This window comes from Paramisgurnus dabryanus, chromosome 5 (genome assembly GCF_030506205.2).
Source record: "Paramisgurnus dabryanus chromosome 5, PD_genome_1.1, whole genome shotgun sequence".
Classification (NCBI taxonomy): Eukaryota; Metazoa; Chordata; class Actinopteri; order Cypriniformes; family Cobitidae; genus Paramisgurnus; species Paramisgurnus dabryanus.
This window is the reverse complement of record NC_133341.1, coordinates 51,332,729-51,360,466: the sequence shown is the minus strand read 5'-3', so window position 1 is coordinate 51,360,466 and position 27,738 is coordinate 51,332,729. Positions and strand designations below refer to the sequence as shown.

The following is a 27,738-nucleotide window of genomic DNA, read 5'->3' as shown; positions in this document are numbered from 1 at the left end:
ATGACATTTTTTGATTGCAAAGGCATGAAACCATATAATCATGCATTCTTGGTGGTTTTTCCTTTTGTCATTTTTACTGTTGATCACCATGTTGCACCATTAACCCTTTAGTAGGCCTGTGCAAACAGAGCTTAATTTTTGGCTTGTACATTTAAGGACAAGTTCGGTATTTTACACTTAAAGCCCTGTTTTCAGATTGTTTATGATGAAATAGAATGGTTTTGAATGAAATTCGGACATATGATGCTGGCCCGAGAATTTTCGGGTATTTATTGTATCAGCCCCCACCTCTACAATGGGTGCATAGGTGCACTGGAACAATCCTTCCTAAAATGCATTAAACTTTCGTTTACAAAGACGTGAAACTCACCGAGTGGTCAGCAGTGTTCACTGATATGCTCACACAAAAATCACTGCAAAAGATGCTTTTCAACAGGTTTTATCGTAGTTTTTGTCCAACTCCATTGAATTGTATTAGATGTGCTGTGATGTACGGTATTACTCCGTGCCGGGAACGTTGTTTGTATTTTTGCAATTGGCAAAGGCGGATTATCGCCACCAACTGGGCTGGAGTGTCTATTATTCAAGCTCTCAACGGAAGAATATACAGGTGTGAGGCGTTTGGAAAAATAGGTTCACAAGTTTACAACAAATGGTAAAACACCCGTTGGAAAGCATCTTTTGCAGCAATTTTTGTGTGAGCATATCAGTGAACACCCATGACCACCCATAAACAAAAGTTTAATGCATTTTTAGAAAGATTGTTCCAGTGCACCTATGCACCCATGAGTCATTTGAGTCAAGCATTCATATTTTATGAGTGTTTTTCTTTGGAAAACATACATTCCAAAGCATATTATCATAATTTTTACTCCACTACATTTCATAATTTTAAGTTTTTGGTTTATATTTAATACATTAAACATCTGTTTTTTTTTTTACTTTTACTCAAGAAAAATAAAAGTACACATTTTTTTCTGAAATTAGGTATTAAATCAATTTTAATTTGCAATATAAAAGGAATACACAATATGATTCTAGAATGTAGTAAAAAAAAATTTAGTAAGGTAATTTTTTCCCAAGACAAACACTCTAATACAGCACAGATGATGTACTTAAAAAATGTACTTAAAATACTCAAGTAGTGTATGTCAAGCTTTTGTGACTTGTGGTTGGTCTTTTTCAGGGTCTGTACGTGTTTTTCGTGTACTTCATCATGCATAATCAGTTTTTCTGGCCGGCTAAGGCAACATACACCGTTGAGATGAATGGTCATGGCAGTCCAGTTTTCATGTACCAGGGTGGAGGTTCTGCTACTGTTGGGGGAGGAGAAATCAGCAAGTCTACCCAAAGCCTCATAAGTGCCATGGAAGAGGTGTGTACTTATTGCAGCACTCTGCTGTTGCTTATTATGTGCACTGTAATGCAATGTGCACAATTATTTGCAATATAGGGGCCTATATTAAGGATCTAATGATGCTTACATTGCATAGTACCCCACAGTTTGGGTCAGCTTACTTTTGTGAGCTTTTCCATTGGATGCAGTGCGTAGTACCCAATTTTTTTAGTACCACTGCGAAAACACTGTAGATCACTGATTGGTCTGAGAGAATCATCACTACCAGCATCATCGCTATAATTTAAAAGATTAGCTTTACCTTTATGCCATCTTGCGCTGTCTCGAGCAAACATGTTGTCATCTGTGCTCTGCTATAAGTTCCCAAACTCCCTTTTAGTGATGAAAAACATCCACAGTTTGAGAATCAGAAACACCATACACATTTTTTTCCAGACTTGCAATTTGTGGCGGCACATTTGTGACTCGCACGTTCGCATATGTGACCCGTCACGGAAACCAGGGACACAAGTCGGCAGCACAAGTTTCGCGAAAATGAGAATCAAAGTTTTTTTTTTCAAAATTTGTGATTTTCGTTTTATTGCAGAATCTGTTAGTTGAGATCACGAAGAAGCCTCTCCATGAGATAGCAGTTTATGTATATTTAAAAGCGTACATTTTGCGATTGAAATCGCCTTGTTTTTCCGGAGATTCTAGCGTGCAGCGGGGGGCGTCATTGTCTGTGTGTATATTTACATACTGGATAAGCGTGTGTTTTCGCCTCCGCCCCCAAAGGGAACAGCGTGACTACTGAAAAAGGATAGTTTGCCCAAAACTGAAAATAATGTAATTAATGACTCACCCTTATGTCGTTCTAAACTCGGAAGACCTCCGTTCATCTTCGGAACACAGTTTAAGATGTTTTAACGTTAGATTTAGTCCGAGAGCTTTCTGTCTCTTCCATTGAAAATCTATGTACGGTTTCCATGTCCAGAAAGGTAATAAAAACATCATCAAAGTAGTCCATGTGACATCAGTGGGTCAGTAAGATCTTGGTGAAGCATCCAAAATACAGTTTGGTCCAAAAATAGCAAGAATTACGACTTTATTCAGCATTTTCTTCTCTTCCGGCTCGAGCGTGAAGTCACGTGACTTGTAGGGACGCGGCTGCCCTGTTCCTCAGACATGTTTGCTTAGTTTTATTTATTTTTTTCAAACTTATAGCGTGCGTCTCCCCAGACTGTAAATGAAGCTCGGGCGCACAAAACAAAAGAAAAATAAAAGAAGCTGGGGCGGAACAAATAACACTCAGCCGCATCGTACGTCAGCCGCTTCACTGACTTTATGGGGCATCGCAGTCGGATGACGTCAAATTACTTTTACGTCTTGCAGCATGAAGTCAAACTCATAAGTTACACAGAGATTGTTGAACTCTTTATATAATTGGCTACATGTTTTGTCTATCAATATTTTCCATGAAGTCATTGGCTGATGGAGCAATGAGCGAGCGATTGGTAACATTCCTTAAGGACTTTTCGACTGTGCTGTTTTTGAATTATCTATTATATTATCTGAGTTTTGTGTTCCAGCAAACTTTAGTGTCTTTTATTTTGAAATATTTTTCAAAAGATTTCATTTGAAGATATTTAATTATTTTTTGTAATTTCATACGTTTTTCTTATCCATCCATAATATTTTCATTCTTCATTTTTTTATATTGTACAAGAAAAAAATGTACTTTGTGAAAAATAAGTAGTTTAAGTTGGAGTGACGTCACTTAGTGGCGCTGTCGCATCCGACTCTCTCAGTTCTACAATTTTTTTTTTTTTTTTTTTTTTAGGAACAAATGTACACTTATACATGGCACTCAAAGTTGTTATACAGTACAAAAAATAAAATAAAATAAAAAGGCAAGGCGCACAAATTTCAGAAAATAAATTACATAAATAAAAATAATACAAAAACAAAAAAAGCAAAAGGGGGTCAATCATTTTCTAGAATGTTAAAGTCTTTTATCAGTCCAGTAAATTTACAAGCCTGTTTGGTTTTCATATAATATAAAGAAGGAAGGTAGCTTTCAAGAAATTCTTTTTTAAACACAGAGAAGTAGGGTTTGATTTTGGTACATTTACATTTGTGAATAAAGAATTTACCTAAAATTAACATTGTGTTAACAAAAAACTCAGCTCTACTGTCAGTTAACAACATTCCAAAAGCAGGCAGTGACTGTATTTTGGTTTCCAGCCAGAAGGACATGTTTTCCCAAAAAATATTTGAATGAATACAGTAAAAGAAAAGATGGTCAGTTGTCTCTATATCACTTTGGCAAAAAGTACAAATATTATGGTCAAAATTAAATCTCAGTCTTAAGAATTCACCTGAAGGGTATACACCGTTAAATATTTTAAAGTGAATTTCCTTTGCTTTAGGAACTACTGGGAAACTTATATATTGAACTCGTAATTTCTGTACAATAAACTTATCATAAACCTGTAATACATTATTACGGTAAAAATTCCCAGAATACAATCTTGAATTAAAAGAAGATCTAATGAGTTTATTTGAAATCATTGCCATGAGATCATGACCATCAAAAAAAAGAGATGGGAGTTCACATGTGTTATCTAGCTCTACACCGAAAGAGTTTCGTACCAAAAAAACAAAATTCCTTGGAATAGCTTTAATGATACGTTCAAATTGTTTACGTTCACAAAATAATTGATATTTTGTACAAAAATTTTCAAAAGTAAGTAATGTGCCTTCTTCAGTCATTAAATGAGCCACAGACCAAATCCCTTTCTCAAGCCAAGTAAGATTGCATATAGATTTATGTCTAGATAAAACAAACCTATTATTCCAAATTGGAATTCTGTGAGGTGTAAAGTTATGGTTGTATAATAATTTCCAATACAATAAACCTTGTTGGTGAAAGGAAGATAATTTGATCGGCAATTTTGAAACCAAAAAGTCACATTTCAGTAGAAAATTAACTCCACCCAATCTCTCAAATATCCCTCTAGTGACACAAAACCAAAAAGAATGTTGATTAACTATAAAACTTTTGAGCCACTTAATTTTAAGCATACCATTCATACACAAAAAATCAAATGCTTGTAATCCACCATTCTCATAATCTTGTGTGAGTTGTGCCCTTTTGATATAAGTTACTCTATTTCTCCATATAAAATTAAAATTAATTTGATTAATGGTCTTTATAGCTGTATTAGGAACGAAGAGACGAGATGCTGGATATATGCACCTGGAAATACTTTAATACCATTTTTGTTACTAGAATTCTACCAAATATAGACAGGTCTCTTTGCAACCATAAACCAAGTCTTTGCTTACAATCATTCCATCTATTCCAAATATTTAGTTTTTCTCTTATGCCCTCATCCTTGGCAATGTGTATGCCTAAATATTTAACACAAGTTTTAATTGGAATATTATATGCAACTTTAAGAGGGTTTTCATGTAAAGTCATAATTTCACATTTGCTAATATTGAGTTTCAGACCTGAGAATTTGGAAAAATGATTAACTCTTTCAATTGCTTTAGGAACCTGATCAATGGATTTTAAAAATAATGTTGTGTCGTCTGCCAATTGACTAATAACGACTTGCTGTCCAAACACATTTAGGTTTTCAATGTTTGAATTTTTAATAAGGATAGCCAACATCTCTGTGGCCAAAATAAACAAAGAGGGTGAAATAGGACAGCCCTGCTTAACCCCTCTCTTAATATAAAATCTAGGTGAAGTACCTGATGGCAAGGCGACTGAACTATTAGTATCTTTGTAGAACATTTGAACCACATTACAAAAATTTTCCCCAAATCCAAATGTTTGTAGACATTTAAAAATGAAAGAATGATCTAGCATATCAAAAGCTTTATAAAAATCTAGAAACAAAATTACCCCATCATCTTTAATCTCTTTATTGTATTCTAGCAGGTCTAAGACCAGTCGAATATTGTTGTATATAGATCTACCTTTAATAAATCCAGTTTGTGTCTCCCCAATAATTTTGGACAATCCTAATTTTAGGCGATTATTATAAATATGAGTTAATAATTTGTAATCTGTATTTAATAAAGAAATAGGCCGTAAATTATCCAAAAGTCTGGGGTCTTTTCCAGGTTTGGGAATGAGTATGATTAGACCTTGTTTCATTGAGCTAGTTAAATCATAATTATTTGTAATTTCCTGGAAAGTAGCAAAAAGAAATTCTCTCAGTAAATTCCAAAAATGCCGATAAAAATTAGATACGAGACCATCAGGTCCAGGTGATTTATCTAATGATAAGCACATAACAGCAGAATCAAGCTCCGCAATTGTTAGTTCTGCATCACAGGTGATCTTAAACTGTTCATCTATTTGAGGGACAAATTCACCAATTTCTTCTAGAAGGTAGCTATAGTCTAAAATTGAAGAAGATGAGGAGTATAAGTTCTCATAAAAATCAGTAATCTCTTTTGATATTAGTTTTGTATCAGAACATTCTACACCATCAATTATTAATGTCTTCACAGCATTTCTTTCCTGCCTTTGTTTTTCTAATCTACAGAAATAAGCTGAGCTTTTTTCTCCTTTCTCCATCCACTTAGCTCTTGATCTAATGTATGCCCCTTTAGCTTTTCTCGTATAAATTTCATCTAGCTTTGATTGCAGAGACAATAAATGTGCTGTATCACTCTCAGTTAAAATTAACTTGTTGGAATATTCATTTATTTCCTTAATAAGACTGGTTTCTTCTAGAAGATAAGATTTAGTTAATTTCTTACTATATGATACTGATAGCTGACGAAGTTTGTATTTAAAGAATTCCCATTTACTTATCCAGGAAACCAGACTTACATCATTCAAAATGTTAGAAATAAGTTTCTCTACCATTTTCACATATTCCTCTTTTTCAATTAAGTGAGAGTTAAATTTCCAGTACCCTTTGTTATGAACATTTTTTTCTTTTTGATTTATCATCAATTGAGTTGAACAATGGTCTGTAAGGGGAGCTGCAGATATATTACAGGTAGTTCTATATAGCAAAAAACTTTGGGAAATTAACCAATAGTCAATTCGTGACTTGCTAGATGCATCAGGCTTAAACCAAGAAAACTGTTTTAACATTGGGTTTGATTCACGCCAAGGATCAACTAAGCCTAAAGCATTACAAAAATCTACTAGTATTGAGTTATAATGATGAGCAGTGTGTCTAGTAGGTGACCTATCTAACCATACATTATAAACCATATTAAAGTCACCTCCTAAAATGATTAAATCAGTATTATATTTTTCTTTCATTTCCTCTATTACAGTCAAAATGTCAGAAATTAACAGTCTATTTCGAGTTAAATTGTTGTAACCATACACATTTTCTAATATAATACAACCATTTTCAGTTTTGAGGATACAAAGTAACCAATGTCCCTCTAAACTAGATCTTAAAGCAACACCACAGAGTTTTTTTACCTTAAAATAACGCTTCCAAAACAGTTTCAGTCGTTCATCCACTCTAAACAGGGTGAACAGCACTTTCACATTCGCTTTGCAGCCCTCTATCGGCCAAAACCGCACTAAAGAAGTTTCCAAACGTCGGGTAGTGGTCCTGTAGTCCGAGTGAATACTACAAAAACTTGCTTTACGGCAGACCTACAATCCAATCAGAGCCAGCTGTGCCTCAGTATTTATGACAGTGGGTAATGGACAATTACGCTTCTAACCTGTAGGGGGAGCAAAGAGCCAAAACTCTTTGGTGTTGCTTTAATTCAAGAACTTTCCCAGGAAAATTATTTAAAAGAAGAGCAACACCTCCAGAGCGAGTTGTAGCGTGATCAAATAGGATTGATTCACCCCATTGATTAGACCAAAATGAGCAATCCTTGTCACTGGAATGAGTTTCCTGTAAAAGAGTGCAATGAGCTTTTCTTTCTTTACAAAACAAAAATATTGCCTTTCTTTTTGTACTGTATCTAAGACCCCTAACATTAAGTGAAAGAAACGAGATACTACTCGTAAGATGAAACACTAGAACAGTATTATTAAAGCACAGTCAAAAAAAAACACTGCTGGAATAAAACAACACCAGCTATTAGGATGAGACCAAGTAAAGAAATAAATGAGCAACTGATGCTCTGGCATGTATTGGTTCATATTCAGTTCTTCTCACTACACACAGCCTCTTCTTTTTTCCATGAAAGAAAAAAAAATTAGTCGAGGTTTTTAGTTGGAGATGAGATGGCCCTCAATATAACCAAACGGACCGCGATAGAATGCTTTTTTACCAGCATTTCTAGCTTCTTGAATAAGCGGCCAGAGAGCTGCACGGGCTTCCCGATCCTCCGCTGTCAGATCCTCCGCAAATCTAATTCCCCGTTCGATACACACCTGGGGAATTCTTTGTGGTCTTCCAGATGACATCTCAATATTTGCGCATGGTGAATTGAACAATTATTTGGCGGTGTCTTCCAGACTCCCTTTTCCCGACTCTGTGCACCGAATCAACTACATCTTCCAACTTCTGAACCAAGTGTGGGGTTATCTCAGCTAAGAGTAAATTCACCTCTTTCCGTGTATCTTCGTTGTCATGCTCTTTCATACCTTTGATGCGAAGATTCCATCTGCGTTTATAACGCTCATTTTCCGACGTCTTCAACTTTAACTCCTCATTGGATTTGATGGGATGTGTTGTTTGCTTATCCAAGACGACACATTTCTGTTTAAGATCTTTGATCTCAGCAGCGTTAAATTCCACTGATTTGGAGATTGACACAATCATTGTACTGTTTTGTCGAATCTGGTCTGCAATATCCTCCAGTTTCTTGTCTTGTGAGTCAAATCTCGTTGTTAGGGTGTTAATTGCTTGCAACAACGCTGCATTGGAGTAATCACCATCATCTGGTTTGACCTTTTTAGAAGGAGTTTTTGTTGGTGTTATGTAGGATGAATCTCTTCGTCTGTCTTTGGCGTTTTCTCGACCGTAATGGTGATCCATTTTCATTGATATACTTCGTGCTCGAGATCGCCAACTCCGCCACGTTTGGAGGTTTTAAACTCGTTGATTTAGTTGAATTACAACGACAAACCAACACAAAATTAACTTTGTCTTCAATTTTGAGCAATTCTGAGGCCGGTATATGAGAAATCAAACGTAAACTTACAAATTATACAAACATCTGCCAAAGCTCAGCAAAACACGTGCGCCTAGCTAGCCATCTTGCCGGAAGTCCTCTCAGTTCTACATGTGACTGGAGAGAGTCAGGTTGGTGTTTGTGCATCTTTGTATAATGATGGATAAAAATGGTTAAAAACATGAGTCAATATCAATGTTAAAAGTGTTATAAAGATGGATTGATTGCATATATTTGGTTTTCTGTGAAGAATCAGATGCATTTATCAAGTTTTAAAAACGAGTGGCCTTAATCTGTTTGTTTAATGTTGCCGCCCGCACGCTAATTTAGAGTGTGAGTTTTTCCTTTTAATATCAGTTTGAAATAAAAAAATTTGGTTGATTTGAGTCTGTAGAAGTGATATGTTGTCTATTTAATTTAAGTTGAAAGTGTGTAATTTTTATTTAAATCGTATTTTATGTATATTTAGTCAATAGAGACCCAAATTGAGTTTGCAGTCACTGTGTTAATGGAGGACACGGATTAATCTGTTTTGTCTCACATCCTTCAGATAGACTGTTGGTGAAAGGATGTGTGTGTGTGATCCCTTGTCTTTTGTTTATTAAACTGCAGGTATGTAAATCACTAAACCACTATACGATCACATAACTGAATGAAATTGACTAAATATTGTCTGATGAAAAATGTGTTTCCAAGTGTAATGTTAATGTTAAGGAGAAGTGTACATGTTGAATTCATTTTATTTTGTTATATAATTTTTGTTAATGTATATTTGTGTAAGAATTGTAATGAGTGACCAAAGAGACTGTTTGTCAATTGAACTTTATTATGGAGACTAGAGATCGACCGATACTGATTTTTTAAAACCGATGCCAATACCAAATATTTGGATGCTTATGTGCCCGATAACCGATATGCTGAACCGATTTTTATTTACTGTAATGCTACTGTTTTTTGACACAATGATTACAACACTACTGAACTGAACAAACATTTTTATTAATAACAATAACTCTCTCTTTGCTTTCAAAGCAAAACAACTCTTATTTATATACACAATAAATAAAGAGGTAATTTAAATAAAGTGCAAAAACAAAGTGGCTTTGTTTAAACATAAATACTTCTTTAACAAGGTAAACAGTAAAATAAGTAAATCACAAATATAATTATCATTAAAACAAATCTAAAGCACCTTAAGACATAGCATTGCTCTTTTATTTTTAGTGCAGTTTAATACTCCAAGTTGAGTAGAACTAGGTTGTATTGTTTATCAACAAAGTATACACAATAAATAGAGGTAATTTAAATAAAGTGCAAAAAACAAAGTGTCTTTGTTTAAACATAAATAATTCAAAAAGGTAAACAAACGGATAAAATAAGTAAATCACAAATAAAATTCTAACCACTCTAACCAAACATTACACAAATCTAAAGCACCTGAAGAAATAGCATAGCTATTTTAGTGCAATTTAATACTCCCAGTTGAGTAGAACTAGGCTGTAGTGTAGAAAACCAAGTCTTTCAGCATTCTGGCCTGTAAGCCTGCTTCGTTTGCTTTCATAAATGGCTCTGACTTCACTAAAGACTCGTTCACTGTGCACAGAAGAAGGTGGGGGGCAAAGGAACTTTCTTGACAGAGAAGCAAGAATGGGGAACCTTTTCTCATTTTGTTCCCACCATTCAAGTGGCTTGCCCATCCTTCTATCAATCACTGGTTCTAGGAGGTACTGCTGAAGCTCTCCTTCAAGGCTAGACCCAGTGACTTCAGAACTAGCACTAAACAGAATGTCATACATCTCATCAATCTGGGAATTTTCTTAGCGCGGTCTTTTTGAAAGTGTGCTGCTGCTGCACTTAGCTGACTGTGTTTCTTCACCTTGTGTGGTATGTGTGATGTCTTTATTCAAGTGCTCTGTCTCCTTCTTAAGCCAAGTTTTTGCAGTTGATAGTGTGGTGTCAGATGAAAAGGCATGTGCCTTGTACCTTGGATCCAAAAGACAGGCAAGGACTGCACATTTCACATCCTCCACTTTTGCAAACCGCCGAGTGAGACCCTCCAGCATCTCCTGTCTCATTGTTTTAATCCCGTAAGAGGAGGGACCTTGGCTGCTGGGCAACATCTTAAGAACTTTGACAGATGGGAGGATGCATGACACTGAACTCTCATAGTGGCTCATCTCAAGGGTGATCTCCTCTACTGGAGAAAGGGTGTCAATAAGATTGCTGACAATATTCCACTGATCAGCACTCAGACTAGTGAACCCACCATGCTCACTGGCATACACATTTAAAGCCCTTTTTTGCTCTTGCATCCTGATCAGCATGTGCAGGGTGGAATTCCATCGTGTTGGGACAGCCTGAATGATAGAATGTGCAGGCAGTCCAAGGTCTTGCTGGATAACTGCTAAACGCTGTTTGGCTAGAATTGAATGATTAAAATGGGTGGCACAGCTTTTCAGAATTGACAGAATATTTTGTACAGCTCTTTGTGAGTTGAGGCCATCATTGACAACAAGCTGCAACATGTGGGCAATGCAGCTCATGTCAGGCAGTTCTGCCATTCTCATTCCCTTAACAATGTTAGCCCCACTGTCCTTGAGAACAAGAACCACTCTGTTTTTGTCAATTTCCCATTCTTCCAACATACCTAAGAACATCTCACTTATGTACTCCCCAGTGTGTGATCCAGTCATTAGGGGTCAAGCCCCGAAGGGGCAAAGACCCCTATTGTATTTGTTAGTTTTCTTATAATAATTATTATTATTAGGGGTCAAGCCCAGAATGGGCAAAGACCCCTATTGTATCTGTTAGTTTTCTTTTTCTTCCTCCGCCATTGCAGTCTATGGCAGCGTATAGAACTGTACGTAGGAAAGTTATGAAATTTGGCACACTGATAGAGGACTGTCCAAAAAGTCTCCACAGAAAATTTGAAGTCTGTATCTCTAACCCGCTAGCGCCACCAACAGTCCAAATTTGCACTTACGTATTTGCTTATAACTTCTGACCTGTAAGTCCTTAACACTAAATCCTCTGATTCCTTGGCTCAAGACGATTCGATTGGACCCTATGACGTCATTTTCCATCATGAAAAATTTTCCACCATTTTGATTTATTCATAAAACCTACTTTTGCGAACTTGTCCTAGAGCTTTTGCCCAATTGCCACGAAAAACGGTTTGTAGCATCTAGAGACACTTAGGGCAAAAAGTTATTAAAAGAATTTTGATAAACCATTCCATTTTCGTATAGGGCATCAACAAATTTTACATAGAGCGCAAAAAAACAGGTTTTAGTGTGTATCTTCGCTAATCTTATGTCTATTGATGCCACACTTGGTAGTTGTGATGCCAGTGAGAATCTGAGGGGGCATGCAGAGTTTCGTCACAGCGCCACCTAGTGGTCATACGAATGCTGTACATGCTTATAACTTTGGCTGTGATCAACATATTTTCACAGGACTTGATTTTTTGGAGTCCTGAATAGTTGCCAAGTCCAACGATACCAAACATGCCAGAATTCGCCTTACGGTTAGCCCTGTGCATCAAAATAGTGCTTAAAAACGCACACGGAAATCTCCGCGAGCGTTTTTCCGATTGACTCGAAAACGCCATAGGAAGAGCATTACCTTCTGAACAAAAAACTCTATTGGCCCTATATTAAAATTTTAATCAGAAATGGCCTAAATTTGCGAAAAACGAAAAATTACCTTCAAATTTTGTGTTTTTTACACTTAAAGAGCACCTATTATGTGATATACGTTTTTAAACATCCTTTTGTGTGTAAGTGTGCATTAGTACATGCTAACAATATTCAAAAAGTACATACCTCAAAGAAAACGATGACGCGAGTTATCGTCTCTAACGTTCGAGGACTACAAAAAACATTTTTCAATTTCAATTAATACTTTCTTTGTGCTACATTTGGTGTTTCCATATAGTTTGCACAGTGATATAGTATGTAAGCGGTCTTTTATAATAAAGTTTACTATAGTAAAATAATGTTAACAAATGAAATAGTTTTATAATCATTTCAACAAATACTTTCTATGTGCTACATTTGGTGTATCCATATAGTTTGCACAGTAATATAGTATGTAAGCGGTCTTTTATAATAAAGTTTACTATGGTAAAATAATGTTAATAAGTGAAATAGTTTTATAATCATTTCAAAAAATACTTTCTATGTGCTACATTTGGTTTTTCCATATAGTTTGCTAAGTAATGTAGTACGTTATAATTACCTTTTGGATGTCTTTGCAACACATTTTCGTCTTCGTTTAGCATTCTGGCAGAGCTAAGGACACCTAAAAAAGTTAAATCCAATCGCGTTCATTGACGGAGATCGTTTATATCGTAACGGCCGTCTGAACTCTCTGGATCGAGCTTGAAGTGGTAAGACAGTACAGACACCATCTTTCTAGAGAAATATAGTGCTTGTTTACGTTGCCTGTGACTCTCAGTCAGAACCGGAAAACCCACGCGTAGTCAGGGGCATAACCTTTCAAACACACGCCGAACCCAGTTGACCAATAACAGTTGAGTAGTCATCTGACCAATCCGAATACACTAGACATTTTGGGAGGCGGAGACAGGAACTAAATCCGAGCGTTTTCCAGACATGCAGAAATCGGTGAGGTATGTAAGCAATTTATAAGACTCACAGTGCATTAGTTCAAGTTTTAATAACATGTATGTACTATGGGATATTACAATAACGTGCTAACATGCTAATTTATTAGCATAATTGGTGCTCTTTAAATGGTTATAACTCCGCAACGAAATGAAATTTTTTTTTGATTTGATACGGTGATGTACGACCACAGTCTGAGGCTATACAAAAAAAATTGTATGCTTGCACCACTAGTTGGCCTTATTATTGAACAAAACCTTTGAAATCAAGCAACCCTATGGTCATACAACTGTTTCTTCTCTAAACTAATGTGTATAGTCATAAAACTAGCTAGGTGTAACACAGTTATGACCTGAGGTTGCATGCACAAATTTTGTCATTGCGCCAACTACTGGTTTTGAGATAGAATATGGCATTTTTTGCCTAAAACTACTGCAACAACACATCTAAAACCATGAGTCATCATGGATTATTCCTTTCATGGCTTTGACTATAATCACTGGGGGTTGCCAATTCACTCCCTAGCAACAAATGAGAAAACCATATCAACCGTTTTTGCAAGAGCTATATCTTTGCGTCAGAACATCGTAGAGACACGGGGGTGGGTTCTTTTGACTCATTAACACCACTGTAACATTTTGTGAGCTCAGTATTCCCACTGCAAGCACCACTCATTTTAACTTCAATGTTCTAGTTATCAATGCTCGTCGAAAGAGAGGGAGAGATTTCACTAAATGAGAACACAGCTTTTTTGCTGATAACTATTATATTGTTTTGTCTGAAATAAAGAGATTTTCCTAGGTTCTTTAAACTGCTCATCCAAAGTCAACTTTTCTTTCTGCTGTGCCTTTTTTGGCTTGACCCCGGTGATTGCTGCTTGCAGCTATATTTGCTTTTGTGTTTAGAATGACTTGTCTGTGAATCCATTTGTTATCAATGAAGTGGCACGTGAGACTCATTAGGGCTTCAGTTGTACCGGACCAGCAATCTGTGGTAAAAGCAAGGTAATAACCTGCTTCATCAGGCTTTAGCAGTGCTTTAATTTTCTCAACAATCCTGTTGTGAATACATGGGAACACCTCTGTGCGGTAAAACTTCTCACTCTTTAACGTATATCTTGGTTCTGCAGTTGCCATGAATCTCTGGAAGCCTTTATTTTCAACCATGCTGAAAGGCTGATTGTCAGTAGCAATCATTTCAGTTATCATCCTGTCCAGTCTTTGGGCTCGGGCATCAGATGTCTTCCACTTCATCTGCCTTTCAAACCTCATAGGAAGAAAAGTTTGAACATGGCTTGATGTCTTTTCCTGTTCAGCATCTAGGGGTGTGACGGTCATTATATAACCGTGAGACCAACGGTTATAGTTGAACACCGTCATTAGAACTCTATAACCGCCAAAACGTGTTATTAAAATATTTTTTTAAACATTTTTTATCATAAAGAATTTTTAAATACTAATTAAAAACAACTGTTAACAGTCTGTTACACGCCCCCTCACGTTCTCACACAGTGAAAAATACAGAGCGGAGCAGACACGGAGAACGCGCTGACATACAGGACAGACCAGGTTATTTTTCCGTTACTTTTGAGATTTAACTTACTAAACAAAGTCTTAACTTTCAAATCATCTCTTCCTTCTAGTTAATTTATAGCATCAAATAAACATGAATGACCATGAGAAGGAATATTGTTTTAACCGCGGAAAGGCGTCAGTACACTTTTCAAGCTCAAATCCTCCCATGCTAATCTACTAACTCTCTTGAACGCACATTCACTGCTAGTTGTCTTGCTGTTAATTTTAAAGAAGTGTAGAGCAAGTAGCTAATCAGGGTCTAGTTTATTCAAACGCCGGGTGAGCAATGTGCAGCGCGTCTGCGGAGAGCGTTTGCTGCTCGTTGCCATTGTGCTTTTACACCGGCTGCGTTTAATAACAATCTCAAGTTCACATTACTTTCTTTTACCTGCATTTATGAGCAAAAACTCTTCAATATGCTTTTTAATCCACATTGTTTAGTGAAATCTCTCACTCTCTTTCGACGAGCATTGATAACTAGAACACTGAAGTAAAAATGAGTGGTGCTTGCAGTGGCAATACTCAGCTCACAAAATGTTACAGTGGTGTTAATGAGTCAAAAGAGCCCACCCCCATGTCTCTACGATGTTCTGACGCAGAGATATAGCTCTTGCAAAAACGGTTGATAAGGTATTCTCATTGGTTGCTAGGGTGTGAATTGGCAACCACCAGTGATTATAGTCAAAGTAGGGCTGGCTTGATATCACAGGTTTTGTTCAATTATAATGCCAGCTAGTGGTGCAAGCATACAATTTTTTTGTGTAGCCTCAGACTGTGGTCGTACATCAGTGTATCAAATATGGTGAAAAAATCTCTTTTCTTTGCGAAGTTATAACCATTTATGTGTAAAAAACACAAAATTTAAAGGTAATTTTTTGTTTTTTGCAATTTTCGGCCATTTCTGATGAAAATTTTTATATAACGCCAATAGAACTTTTTGTTCAGAAGGTAATGCAATGTTCTTCCTATTGTGTTTTCGAGTCGATCGGAATAACGCTCGCAGAGATATTCGCAAGTGTTTTTTAAGTGTTGTTTTGCTGCGCAGGGCTAACCGTAAAGCGAAACCTGGCATGTTTGGTATCGTTGGACTCGGCAACTATTCAGAACTTTATTGAAATAAGTCTCGTAAAAATACGTTGATCAGAGCCAAAGTTATAGGCATGTAAAGCATATGTCTGACCACTAGGTGGCGCTGCAACGAAACTGTGCATGCACCCTCAGTTCCTGACTGGCATCTCAAGTACCAAGTTTCGTGTCAATAGGCCTAAGTTTGGCGAAGATACAGCCTAAAATCTGTTTTTTTTGCGCTCTATGTAAAATTCTTTGACGCGCTATACGACAACGGATTGGTTAATCGAAATTCTTTTGATAACTTTTTGCCATGAGTGTCTCTAGATGCTGCATACCGATTTTCGTGGCAATCGGGTAAAAACTCTAGGACGAGTTCGCAAAAGTAGGTTTTACGAATATTTCAAAATGGCGGAAAAATTTTCATGACGGAAAATGACGTCATATGGTCCGAATCGTCGTGAGCCAAGGAATCAGAAGAAACAAGAATTTCGTTTCTAGAACTTACGGATCAGAAGTTAAAAAAGTGTGGCAAAAAACGCTGCACAACGAGAAGGGGTGACCGGACCCTGAGGAAGATTGTGGAGAAGGACCGATTCCAGACCTTGGGGGACCTGCGGAAGCAGTGGACTGAGTCTGGAGTAGAAACATCCAGAGCCACCGTGCACAGGCATGCGCAGGAAATGGGCTACAAGTGCCGCATTCCCCAGGTCAAGCCACTTTTGAACACCGGCAGAAGTGCCTGACCTGGGCTACAGAGAAGCAGCACTGGACTATTGCTCAGTGGTCCAAAGTACTTTTTTCGGATGAAAGCAAATTTTGCATGTCATTCGGAAATCAATGTGCCAGAGTCTGGAGGAAGACTGGGGAGAAGAAATGCCAAAATGCCTGAAGGCTTAGTGCTTCTGCCACTGTTTCTGGTTCAAAAGTGGCTTGACCTGGGGAATGCGGCACCTGTAGCCCATTTCCTCCACACGCCTCTGCACGGTGGCTCTGGATGTTTCTACTCCAGACTCAGTCCACTGCTTCCGCAGGTCCCCCAAGGTCTGGAATCGGTCCTTCTCCACAATCTTCCTCAGGGTCCGGTCACCCCTTCTCGTGGTGCAGTGTTTTTTGCCACACTTTTTCCTTCCCACAGACTTCCCACTGAGGTGCCTTGATACAGCACTCTGGGAACAGCCTATTCGTGCAGAAATTTCTTTCTGTGTCTTACCCTCTTGCTTGAGGGTGCCAATGATGGCCTTCTGGACAGCAGTCAGGTCAGTAGTCTTACCCATGATCAGTTTTGAGTAATGAACCAAGCTGGGAAGTTTAAAAGCCTCAGGAATCTTTTGCAGGTGTTTAGAGTTAATTAATTTATTCAGATGATTAGGTTAATAGCTCGTTTAGAGAACCTTTTTATGATATGCTAATTTTTTGAGACAGGAATTTTGGGTTTTCATGAGCTGTATGCCAAACATCATCAGTATTAAAACAATAAAAGACCTGAAATATTTCAGTTGGTGTGCAATGAATCTAAAATATATGAAAGTTTAATTCTTATCATTACATTATGGAAAATAATGAACTTTATCACAATATGCTAATTTTTTGAGAAGAACCTGTATAGTACAACATAGGCTGTTTAAAACTACGAAAATCTTGTTAAGAGTTGCATGTGGTGGCTGTTCTTTAGCATGCCTGAATCAAACCGGTGAATGAACAGCAATGAACGTTTCAATGATGATCGTAAATCGACCCGTGGCGACTGTTTGCCACTGAACCTGCATTAACGACGACAGTGGGGCCTCCAGCCTTAGTCAAACGAGTTGGCACGTATGGTCGGGTTGCGTTTTTCGCGCTTTCGTGTGTCTTGTGAATAGTATGCCATACATACCCGTTTGCCATTGAACCTGCATTAACGACGACAGTGGGGCTTCCAGCCTTAGTCAAACGGGTTAGCATGTATGGTCGGGTTGCGATGTTTTGGCGTTTTCTCCTGGTCCTGTAAATGGTATACAATATAGACCCGTTTGCCACTGAACCTGCATTAACGACGACAGTGGGGCTTTAGGCCTTAGTCAAACGGGTCGTCAGGTTTCATTTTCTCTTAAAGATTGGAAGGTGACCCTTATTTAACATATATACCCTCGCATTGGGCCCCCAATTTGCTAAATCCTCAACTGTGGATAATATAATTATGCCGCAATAGTTAGTCTGTCTGGAACTGAGTTAAACCACATCACTGTGTGACACTTCAATACATATTAACGGCCGCTACGCTAATACGATTTTGTTTTTCTCTCCCTGTCTCGTCCTCGACCCGAGGACAACGAGACAAACAGACCCAGTCCCGGTAGATGTGAAAGTCGGCACACCTCTTATCTACTGGCCGTCCTTCAACGTGATGCCCAGCTGATGCCTGACCAACGATCACCGGCAGTACCCGCTTAATCTCCGCTAAATCTCCTTATCCGTTCTCCCAAGGGTTTTTCCCTCCTAGGACTTATTTTTCCTCGGATAAAAGCCCAGGTTTTTTTTCTCCTAGGGGGTTTTTCACCCCGGAGAGGCAGCCTTTTTGGGCTTTACTTAGCTTCCTCTTCTAGACGTTAATTTAGTAATACGTGCACTTATAATATTGAGTCATAGCCGCAGCAAATTTAACTGCTCATGCTATCATGTATTTTGTTGTGCTATCTGTCGTTTTTCTGTGCTTTTCACTGCTTCTATTTATGTAAAGCTGCTTTGAAACAATTGACTTTTGTGAAAAGCGCTATATAAATAAAATTGAATTGAATTAAATAACAGAGAAAGTTATTAATTCAGCGTTTCCCCCGCACGCATTTATTCCCTCACACATTTATTACTTTTTTTATTCGTGTTAGTTTATGTACGTCATGACAGGATTTAATGCATCAATCTGAGTTCGTCTCTATTTAGAACCAAGCTGAATAAATTACATATAAGGCATTTATTTAACTCATCTGTGCATTAATGGCAGTTATGTTAAATAAAGTTGATTTATTAAGCAAAGAAAGTAAATATACTTTACCTGTCCAGCACGCTGTCGTTACGGTCTCCTCTCCTCTGTAATGACAGCCCAGCAAGCAATTTTCGAAATGTCCACAAGATGGCGGCGTTTATCGGATAATCCGATATTACACAACCGATACCCGATCATTGGAAAATGCTAAAATATTGGGGAAAATATTGGAAAACAGATATATCGGTCGATCTCTAATGGAGACTCTCAGTTCTACATGTGACTGGAGAGAGTCAGATAGACTGTTGGTGAAAGGGTGTGCGTGTGTGATCCCGTGTCTTTTGTTTATTAAACTGCAGACGTGGTTCACCAAAGAGCTTGGAGTCGGTGTGTCATTTGTGGTGCTGGTTGAAATCCGCTACACATTTTGGTGCCGTGACCAGATAAGCAATACAATTTAAAACATGGACAATCATAGTTTTGCACACACTAGAACACAAGAGACATTGCTGAATGCAAATGTTGGAAATGTTGATGTTACCCCTGTGAATCCTGTTCCAATGTTACAGAGAACTTCTACTGGGTTGGGGCGGGGTGTTCCATTGAACAGTATGTTAGAGCAGAGCATGATATCTACCCCAGTCAGGCCAGCTGACAGTCTTGCCTGGGCCCGGGACAAGATAATCTTAGAGGGCCCCCCACCCCTTACTTTTTACTGGTAACAAGACATTTGGCATTATCAGATTCAGGACCCACGAATATTGCATATTATACATTGTATAAAACATTTAGTTAAAGGTGCTTTTCGTAATTTTTAGAAGGATCTCTTGACAGAAATGCAAAATAATATACTAAACTATATTATCAGGGGTGTATAAAGACCTTTTTATAATGAACCGTTATGTTTTTATTACATTAGAATGAGACGTTTTTATCTACATACACAGAGGGTCCCCTTACGTGGAGGTCGCCATTTTGTGCTGCCATGTTTCTACAGAAACATTTAACGGACAAACTTTTTTTACTAAGTTGTCTCTGACGATGACATGTTTTACTGTAGCTTATCTATGCGTTTCAAAAGCGAGGGGCAACCTCACCACTAGATGCTTCTAAAATTTACACACTGCACCTTTAAATGTAGTACACTGAAGAAAATGATTCATTGAATTTAATAAATTTTTTAAGGTAAGTGGTTGCAATCAATTTATTTAAGCTACATTTAAACAAAAAGATTAGTAAAGTAAAATAAAATATAAAACTTTTGTTTAAATGTAGCTTAAATAAATTGATTGCAACCACTTACCTTAAAAAAAAACGGATTAAATTCAATGAATCATTTTTTTCAGTGTACTGACGCTGTATACTGAAACAAAATATCATAATCACGTATGAATTATGAACAGACTATTGGAAATATCAGTAAAACAACTTCAGCTAATATTATGCTGTGTTTGGACTAAAAATTGAATAAATATTACTCCTCTCTTTAGAAATTTGAAGTAAACATATAAACTCAATCAATATTTCTCCAAACATGCACGCCTTTGAACCAAAAGCCCAGAGGGATATTATTTTGTAAAGAGCTTTCATGATGAGCATGCATTAGATTTTTCTCAATGAATGCGACTGAGGGTAGAGCCCTGCATTTCAGCCCAAGCCCGACCCGACCTTTTTACACCCCTCAGGTCGGGTTTCGGCCAATTTTAACGTCACAGCTGATACGCGGGCGGACCTCGGGCTTATTTAGGCTTCTCCATCTTTTTATATTTTTCAATTTAATTAAAATAACATTTTGACAGACGATGATTGCAAAACAAACGTAGTAAGACTTTTAACTATAGCACGAGTCCGCTATAAGCACAGCCAGCCACACATTTACAATGCAGCTGTTGCTTATTTAACAGCAGGACCTTCAGCTCACCGGGAAAAAATATTAATGGAGGACTAGATTAAAACCTTGGATACTGCGCATAATCTATGCAAACAGCATCCAAGATATAATCTATAATACATATATATATATGCATAGCGAAGTTGTAAGATAAGGCAGGTTGCATGTTTATTCGTTTCATGTTTATTTCGTTTCGTTTTGTAACTATAGCCCTTTTCATTTTTTTATTTCTGCACCCGTTGCAGCTGCGAGCAGCAGAGCAACCTGCCTCTGCTTTTTAAAAATAGTGTGTGTTGATAATAAACGTTTAAACTAACACTGTGATATGCTGAAAATATATATTTTATATAGTTGTTATTATAGGCAAGTGAAGTGTTGATTTGAGACTTCAATTCATCAAACATGTCGTCAACTTGCTGTCGGCTGCGAACCGCTTGTTGGAACAAACAAAAATACTCTAAAATGTAAATAAAAAAAGAAATATAACTATTTTGCCATTTAAAACAAATCTGAACTGCTTTAATTGCTGCAAGAGTAGTACAGCTGTGTAAGGAATCTGTGTAAGGAGTTATTTTTTCTATTTCTGCGGATTTCTTTTGCAAAATCTATGCGGAATTTTGCAGAATAATTAAAAATGTTTTAAAACGATCTGAGAGAATGTGCGCTGTGAATATTACAAAACAATAAAATATTTTATAATTACATTTTATTAAAGGATTACCCTGAATTAAACTGGACCAACATGAACCAACAGATAATGGACAATGTGCTGTCACAACCATAGAGTTTAATATAAATTACATATATTACTGTCTACAGTGTAACATTAAAAAGAAAAGGCTTCTCATAATGAATGTAGCCTATATCAAGATAATTTCATCTGTTTAACAACACAATGTATATTTATCTTGTAAACGGATTTGAAATAATAAATAATTTTCGCATCACTTAGCAATAGAGACGATAGCGAATTCATTATCTTCTCCGCGGTAAGTTTTATTTCAAATTCAAGTTTTACATATTAAATATTAAATAGTTTGTGCTTTCTCTCATAAAAACCTCACAGCAAACAGCACAGACTTCTAAACACACGCGATGCAGTGACTATATCTGCGGTCACAGATTCCTAACGGGGAGAATTGGGAATTCTATTTTCCTCTATAAGGCCTATATTTTCTTCTTTTCTTTTCTTTTCTGAGCACCGGACTTGTGCTGAGTCTGACCGGACATTTTGAGCGTACTGAACTTCAAATCAAATGAATCAAATATTTTCTTTATTTTTTATCAATTATTCCATAGGTTCCGGTTCTGGGCCCCCCTCTGGGCCCCACCCCACCCTGGGCCCGGGACAACAGACCCGTTTGTCCCCCCCTGTCGGCGGGCGTGACCCCAGTAGGTCCCTCTATGTAAAATGTTAGCCACACAGGCCAGGTTAGGTCTAGACATGAGTCACCTGTCACTTATAATGAAAGACTTGGTGCTACAGTAAGTGACCAACCAAATCAGTGGCAAACAATGGCAGAAATAATGAAGCAGCTAGGTAATGAGATAGGTAGCCAGATAGCTGCTAGCTTGTCATCAACAGGGCAAAATGTCCAGAGAGACAATATGAATGCTCAGCAATCTTCAGCCCAACCCCCTGACTGGTCAAATCTCAACCTAGTTATCAGACACCAAGATGTAAAAGAACCTCCAGCATTCAGAGGCGACAAAAGTGATAGATGCACCATTGATGAATGGGAGGAGTTAATGCACACCTATCTAAATAAGAAAGGACTTTGTGTGCCAGAACAAGGTCAGGAGATTCTCGATAGACTAATGGGCCGCGCTAAAGATGTTGTAAGAACGTGCATTCGTAACAACCCCCTGATTAATGTGACTAGAGACCCACATGTTATCTTCTCTATTTTGAGACAACACTTTGGAGATGCAGTTTCTTCCACTACTGAGAGATTTTTATGAGACTTTGCCCAGACGGTCAGAGAGTGGCTTAGATTACTGGATCAGACTTAATAAGGCTGTGGACCTGGCAAACGAGTGCCTAAAAAGACAAGGAAAAAGAATTGAAGACCATGGTCATGAGGTTACAGTGATGTTTGTCCGACACTGTCCAGTACCAACCTTGTACGCAGCCCTTCGGAGTAAACCACTAGAGACCTGGACTGCTAATGAAGTGCAAGCACTGATAGACAGTCATCATATGGATAAGCATTCAGCCAATGTGGAGATAGCACAAAGGGTTGAAGAAAAGCCTTCTGGTGCTTGGTGTATGACACAGCAGCAGGTCAGTCCAGTGGTCTAGATTCAGCTCTCCTTGGTAGGGCAGTGTCTCTTCTAGAGCAGCTAATCATCTCACAAAAGGAAAGCATGCCAAAAGTAGAGCATGTAAAAACCCCATCTGGAGAAGCAAGTTTACGTTCAGGCACCTGTAGAGTTTGTAAAGCTGCTGATCATACAACAAAGACACACTGCTTTAAAGAGGGGCTGTGTTTCAAATGTTTCGAGACTGGGCACAGAGGCTTTGAGTGCCCCAAACAAAAGCCAATGAAACCAAAAACAAACAGAAGTTCCCCTGCTCCTGAGCCAGGGTTCCCGCGGGGTCTTAAAAAGTCTAAAATTCAGAATGTTAAATTTAAGGCCTTAAAAAGTCTTAAAAACGCCCAGATTTTTATCATAGGTCTTAAATTTAATTTACCAAAGTCTTCAATTTCTTACCTTCGTTCATTCCCGAAAAGCGTTGTCCGTAGAAAATAAAATAGTAATGTAAAACGCTGAAGAACTAATCAGTGGCGGAGGCAGAAAGATGGGTGGGTCTCTAAAAAAGAAACCTGCGTCCGCACTTTGTCATAATCAACGCAAATCGTTGCCATTAGCTATATTACAGGTGTTGTTGTCTGACTGTATACTGTGGGCTGGGCAAGGCAAGAAACAAACCTTAAACTTAGTTTTGTGTAATTTTGTGGTTAATTTAACCAACTAGCCCGTGGCTTATCTGAGTATTAGCCAGGTTCTGAAACATAGAGGACCCAGAAGCGGAAAAAAATCAACTTTATTGAAAATCAACTTAAACAGTCGGGCCGTCCAGTCACGGGCCACCAACAGCGAGTCAACTTTAGTGTTACACAGTTTTCACTTTGGAGGATTTTGTTTACCTCACTGCTCAAAGCGCGTTTACTTTTTTGACTTTAATATTGCTCTCTGCTGCAATGCACTCGGACCTAACGTGCTTCCCCTTCAGCTCTCAACAAACAGCAGCGATTGGCCGATGGAAAGCAAGAAAGTACCGTAATAAACCATATATTGCCAAAAAGCGTAATTCTCTTCTTTTAGGAACAATTCAAACTTTTTCATAGCGCAAATGCTTCAGGAGTTACGGTTAAATGAATAGCGGTAGAATCAGAGCTTTTCTAAATCTGAAGGCTGTGGCTGAATCCAAAATCGCATACTTACTGTGTAGGTACTGAATTTCACTGGGTACCTACTTAATGTGCGCTAAGGCAGTATGTATGTTCGCGTTAAGTATGGACAGCATTCGCCATGTTGACGTTATCATGTGACATATGACGTAGTAGACTTGTTCAAGTTCATGCGGAACCACAAGAACCGACAGGAGATTGACATCACAATACCGCGAGAGCAACTCGAAATCAGACTTCTCCGTGTGATTTCTGGAATCGCTCTCACGGTACTTTGATGTCATCCAGCTGTTGGTTCTTACAGCGGTGCATAAACTCGAACAAACCTAATAACAGACATGAAAACGTATGCGTGTGTATGAGGGACAGGTGCACTAACACCTGATTGCATCAATAACTTGATCTGTAACAGTGTTACAGATATATTACACATTATTTTGTAGTGGACAAAATAAGTAAATCAAGCAGATTGTAATTTAATATCTATTGTCAGATGACAGCTGTGCTTGAATACAAACTAGACAATGCAGGCAATGTGATTATATACTTTTTAGTGAAGCAATCTCTTGTATTTACTTAAAACAACATGAATAAAAAATGAATGAATAAAACCATAACAATAAATGAAAACGTATAGAAGTGAATCCCATATGAAACAAAACTTTATTCAAATGTATTTTTCTAACAAGCCATCACATATTTACTGTCAGCTCAACACAGCTGTGACAACTCTACAGCTTTATTTTCATGAATCAGCTAAGCACTTTGTGGTATATCCTGGGTCTGTGCGTGAAGTCTGGGTGGGTGCTGAGGAACAGCCCTGTGTGTGTATCGAAATCACCCGATTGGCTGGTCTCCGGTCGATTGCTTTGCTTTCCAGTGGGAAAGCTGGGATAGAAGTGTCCATCCGATGCACGCTTCAGAATCTGGGCGGACTCAGTAGGGCATACGGGGATTTCTCGCCTACTGATTTTATGGATACTGAGGATTCGGACGTACTACTCTGTCCACGTGCTGTTTCCCCTACTACATTTTCAGTAAGTAGGCGGTTTCGGACAATACTTAAGTACACGTGCCTCTGAATCTCGCAGGAAATAGTCCAAAATTCTCGCCTACCCTTTTACGTATACTGAGGTTTCGGACATACTATTCGTTCGCCTACTGCTTTTTGCCTACTATATAGTATGGCAGTATGCGGTTTCGGATTCAGCCTGTATCTTCCGGAGGTCAAATAGGAAGGCTGCTGCATACATTATCAAGCCTGGTTTATTAGTTTAGTTAACTGAGCATTACATTCGCAAGTTATAATAAGCATATTACAACAATTTACGATTAACTAAAAATAATAATCAATATTTTAAAGTTAATTTTAATGTCTTCATGGATAACGTAAGCAGCACATAATAAACCACGAACAGCCTTTTAATGGTCAATTTCGTTTTCTTAATGCAGATAAACATGCATAAACATTATGGGGTGGTTTCCTGGAAAGGGATTAGCTTAAGCCAGGACTAGGCCTTAGTTTAAGTGATCTCTTATTAGTGGATTTTATTTGTCAAAAAACATTGTTGATAGAATTTTATAAAAAATACTACTTGCACATATTAGTGTGATATATAAATATTGTAAATCAATGCATTTCTTGACTATTAATTAAGAAAGATCACAGCCCTTTGCCTTTAACTCAATGTATTTCAATGGCTCACTATGAGCTTCCTGGAACTAACTGAAGTCTCTATGAATCATGTGACGGCCGAGCTTTTTGGACTTCAATTGTCAGTCTCTTCCTAAAGGGCTATGGATAGAATTTGTCGGCGCAAACACTCGTGGTCTAATAGGGTTAAGCATAATGTATTTTTACGTGTGTTTTGAGTATTTGTTTTAATAGTGTGTTTATTTTAAATTTTTCTATAACTGAATCCATAAACATAGAACGTTTTGAGAATTTCTGAGATCATTCGAATGCTTCTAGTAATGTGTCGTGTTGGTCTAAAATTTTACTCGTAATGGTCTTAAAAGGTCTTAAAAAGGTCTCAAAAAGGTCTTAAATTTAACTTGCTGAAACCTGCAAGAACCCTGTGAGTAGTTTTAACACCCGCAGTAGTTTTATCAATGAAAGGCTAAAAATAGCGCTGTTCACCGTATGTTCACGGCAGAAGTCACGGCAAAAAAAGACATAAAATTAGTGTTTAATACCTCAGATTAGATAAATGAGCGGAGAGAAGGCTGTCGCGTGTGGCTGTTCGAACACATTCAACCACATGTGCGTTCCACAACTCCAAAGCGATCCGATCGAAAGTGGTTTCGACTACCTCTGGATGTGGTTGAAAGTGGACGCGTTCAAAACGTTTTGAACAGCGTTTACACCTGGCATTAACGTCGTCCACTTGTGATCCGATCGACGAAAACGCATGTTAATGCCAAGTGTAAACAGCCTCATAGAGAGTGGATCTGTAACCTGTACATTGAGTGAAACAGCTGAACGCATACTTCAGGACCACAAGTGTATCTGTGATAAGGTGAGAAAACCCAAAACAAAAGTACTTACTGGATGCGGAGGCAGCCAGGCTAAAACAAAATGCATCTACGAACTAAATGTTGATCTGCTTGGATGTAAGATGACAGTTAACTTTTAAGTTATCCCAGGCCAAGATGATGACATGATCGTAGGTTCAAATGTTCTAAGACATGTGACTAAACAAGCAAAGAGAACAAAATGGTACTGGGAGAATATTTCTCAGCCTGTTAAGGAAAACAGTCACGACCCCCTTCTCAGTCTGCTTTCCAATGTTGACCGTTGGCATGGAGATAAGATCCCAAAAAGAGTTGACACTGTAATGTTAAAACAATGTGTGACACTGGAGCCACAGCATGAGCTTCTGATATGGGGAAGGCTAAAAGAAGAGGTCCCTCTGTCTGTTGGGAGTACAGAGATGGTAGAGCCCTCAGCTTCTCAATCTGCACCAAGAAACATCATGATTGCTCATACTGTGTGCCCATTATGGGGTGACAGATCGATCCCCATGAAGGTGATAAACATGATGGATCGTCCTATTGTACTTCGTCGAAATGGAAAGATTGCTCAAGTGCATCCGTGTCTTGCCCTCGAAGAGTTACAGCTAACAGACGACATAAAGCATGAGCCAAGACCAGTCCCTCAGAATGTTCACAAAGAAAATGAGACTTCAGAGTTAAGTTGATAGAGTTGGGACTGAATGAAATCGATATTGACTCCTGCGAAGTTAATGATTTCTGGAAAAGACAATTGGCGGACCTCATTGTGGAGTATGAGAGCACTTTCTCCCGTGATAAGCTAGACTGTGGTGAGGTCAAAAACACTGTCCACAGGATACATCTAAAAGATGAGAAGTCTTTCCGCCTTCCCTATAGGAGAGTCCCGCCAGCTCAATCCCAAAAATTGAGACAGACACTAAATGAAATGGAGGAGTGCGATATCATTCGGAAGTCAAACAGTGAATGGGCCTCACCTTTAGTTTTATTCTGGAAACCCTCTGGAGAATTACGAGTGTGCACAGACTTCAGGTGGCTTAATCAAATAACAGAAAAAGACGCATACCCACTGCCCCACCAAGCTGACGCTCTTGCCTCCTTGGGAGGGAACTGTTATTTCAGTACCATGGATTTAACATCTGGTTTTTATAATATCCCAATCCATGAGGAAGATCGTAAATACACAGCCTGCACCACCTCAGTCGGCCTAAATGAATACAATAGAAT

At 38.1% G+C, this 27,738-nt stretch overlaps 1 protein-coding gene across 1 annotated transcript in view; it reads left to right on the top strand.

The window, feature by feature from the left end:
- LOC141282257 (adhesion G-protein coupled receptor V1-like) overlaps window positions 1-27,738 on the top strand; it is a 289,111-nt gene that overhangs the window by 203,624 nt on the left and 57,749 nt on the right. Inside the window, exon 3 of the mRNA XM_073814865.1 lies at window positions 1,187-1,375. Coding sequence (XP_073670966.1) covers window positions 1,187-1,375 — 189 coding nt within the window. The remainder of the gene's footprint in view (window positions 1-1,186; window positions 1,376-27,738) is intronic.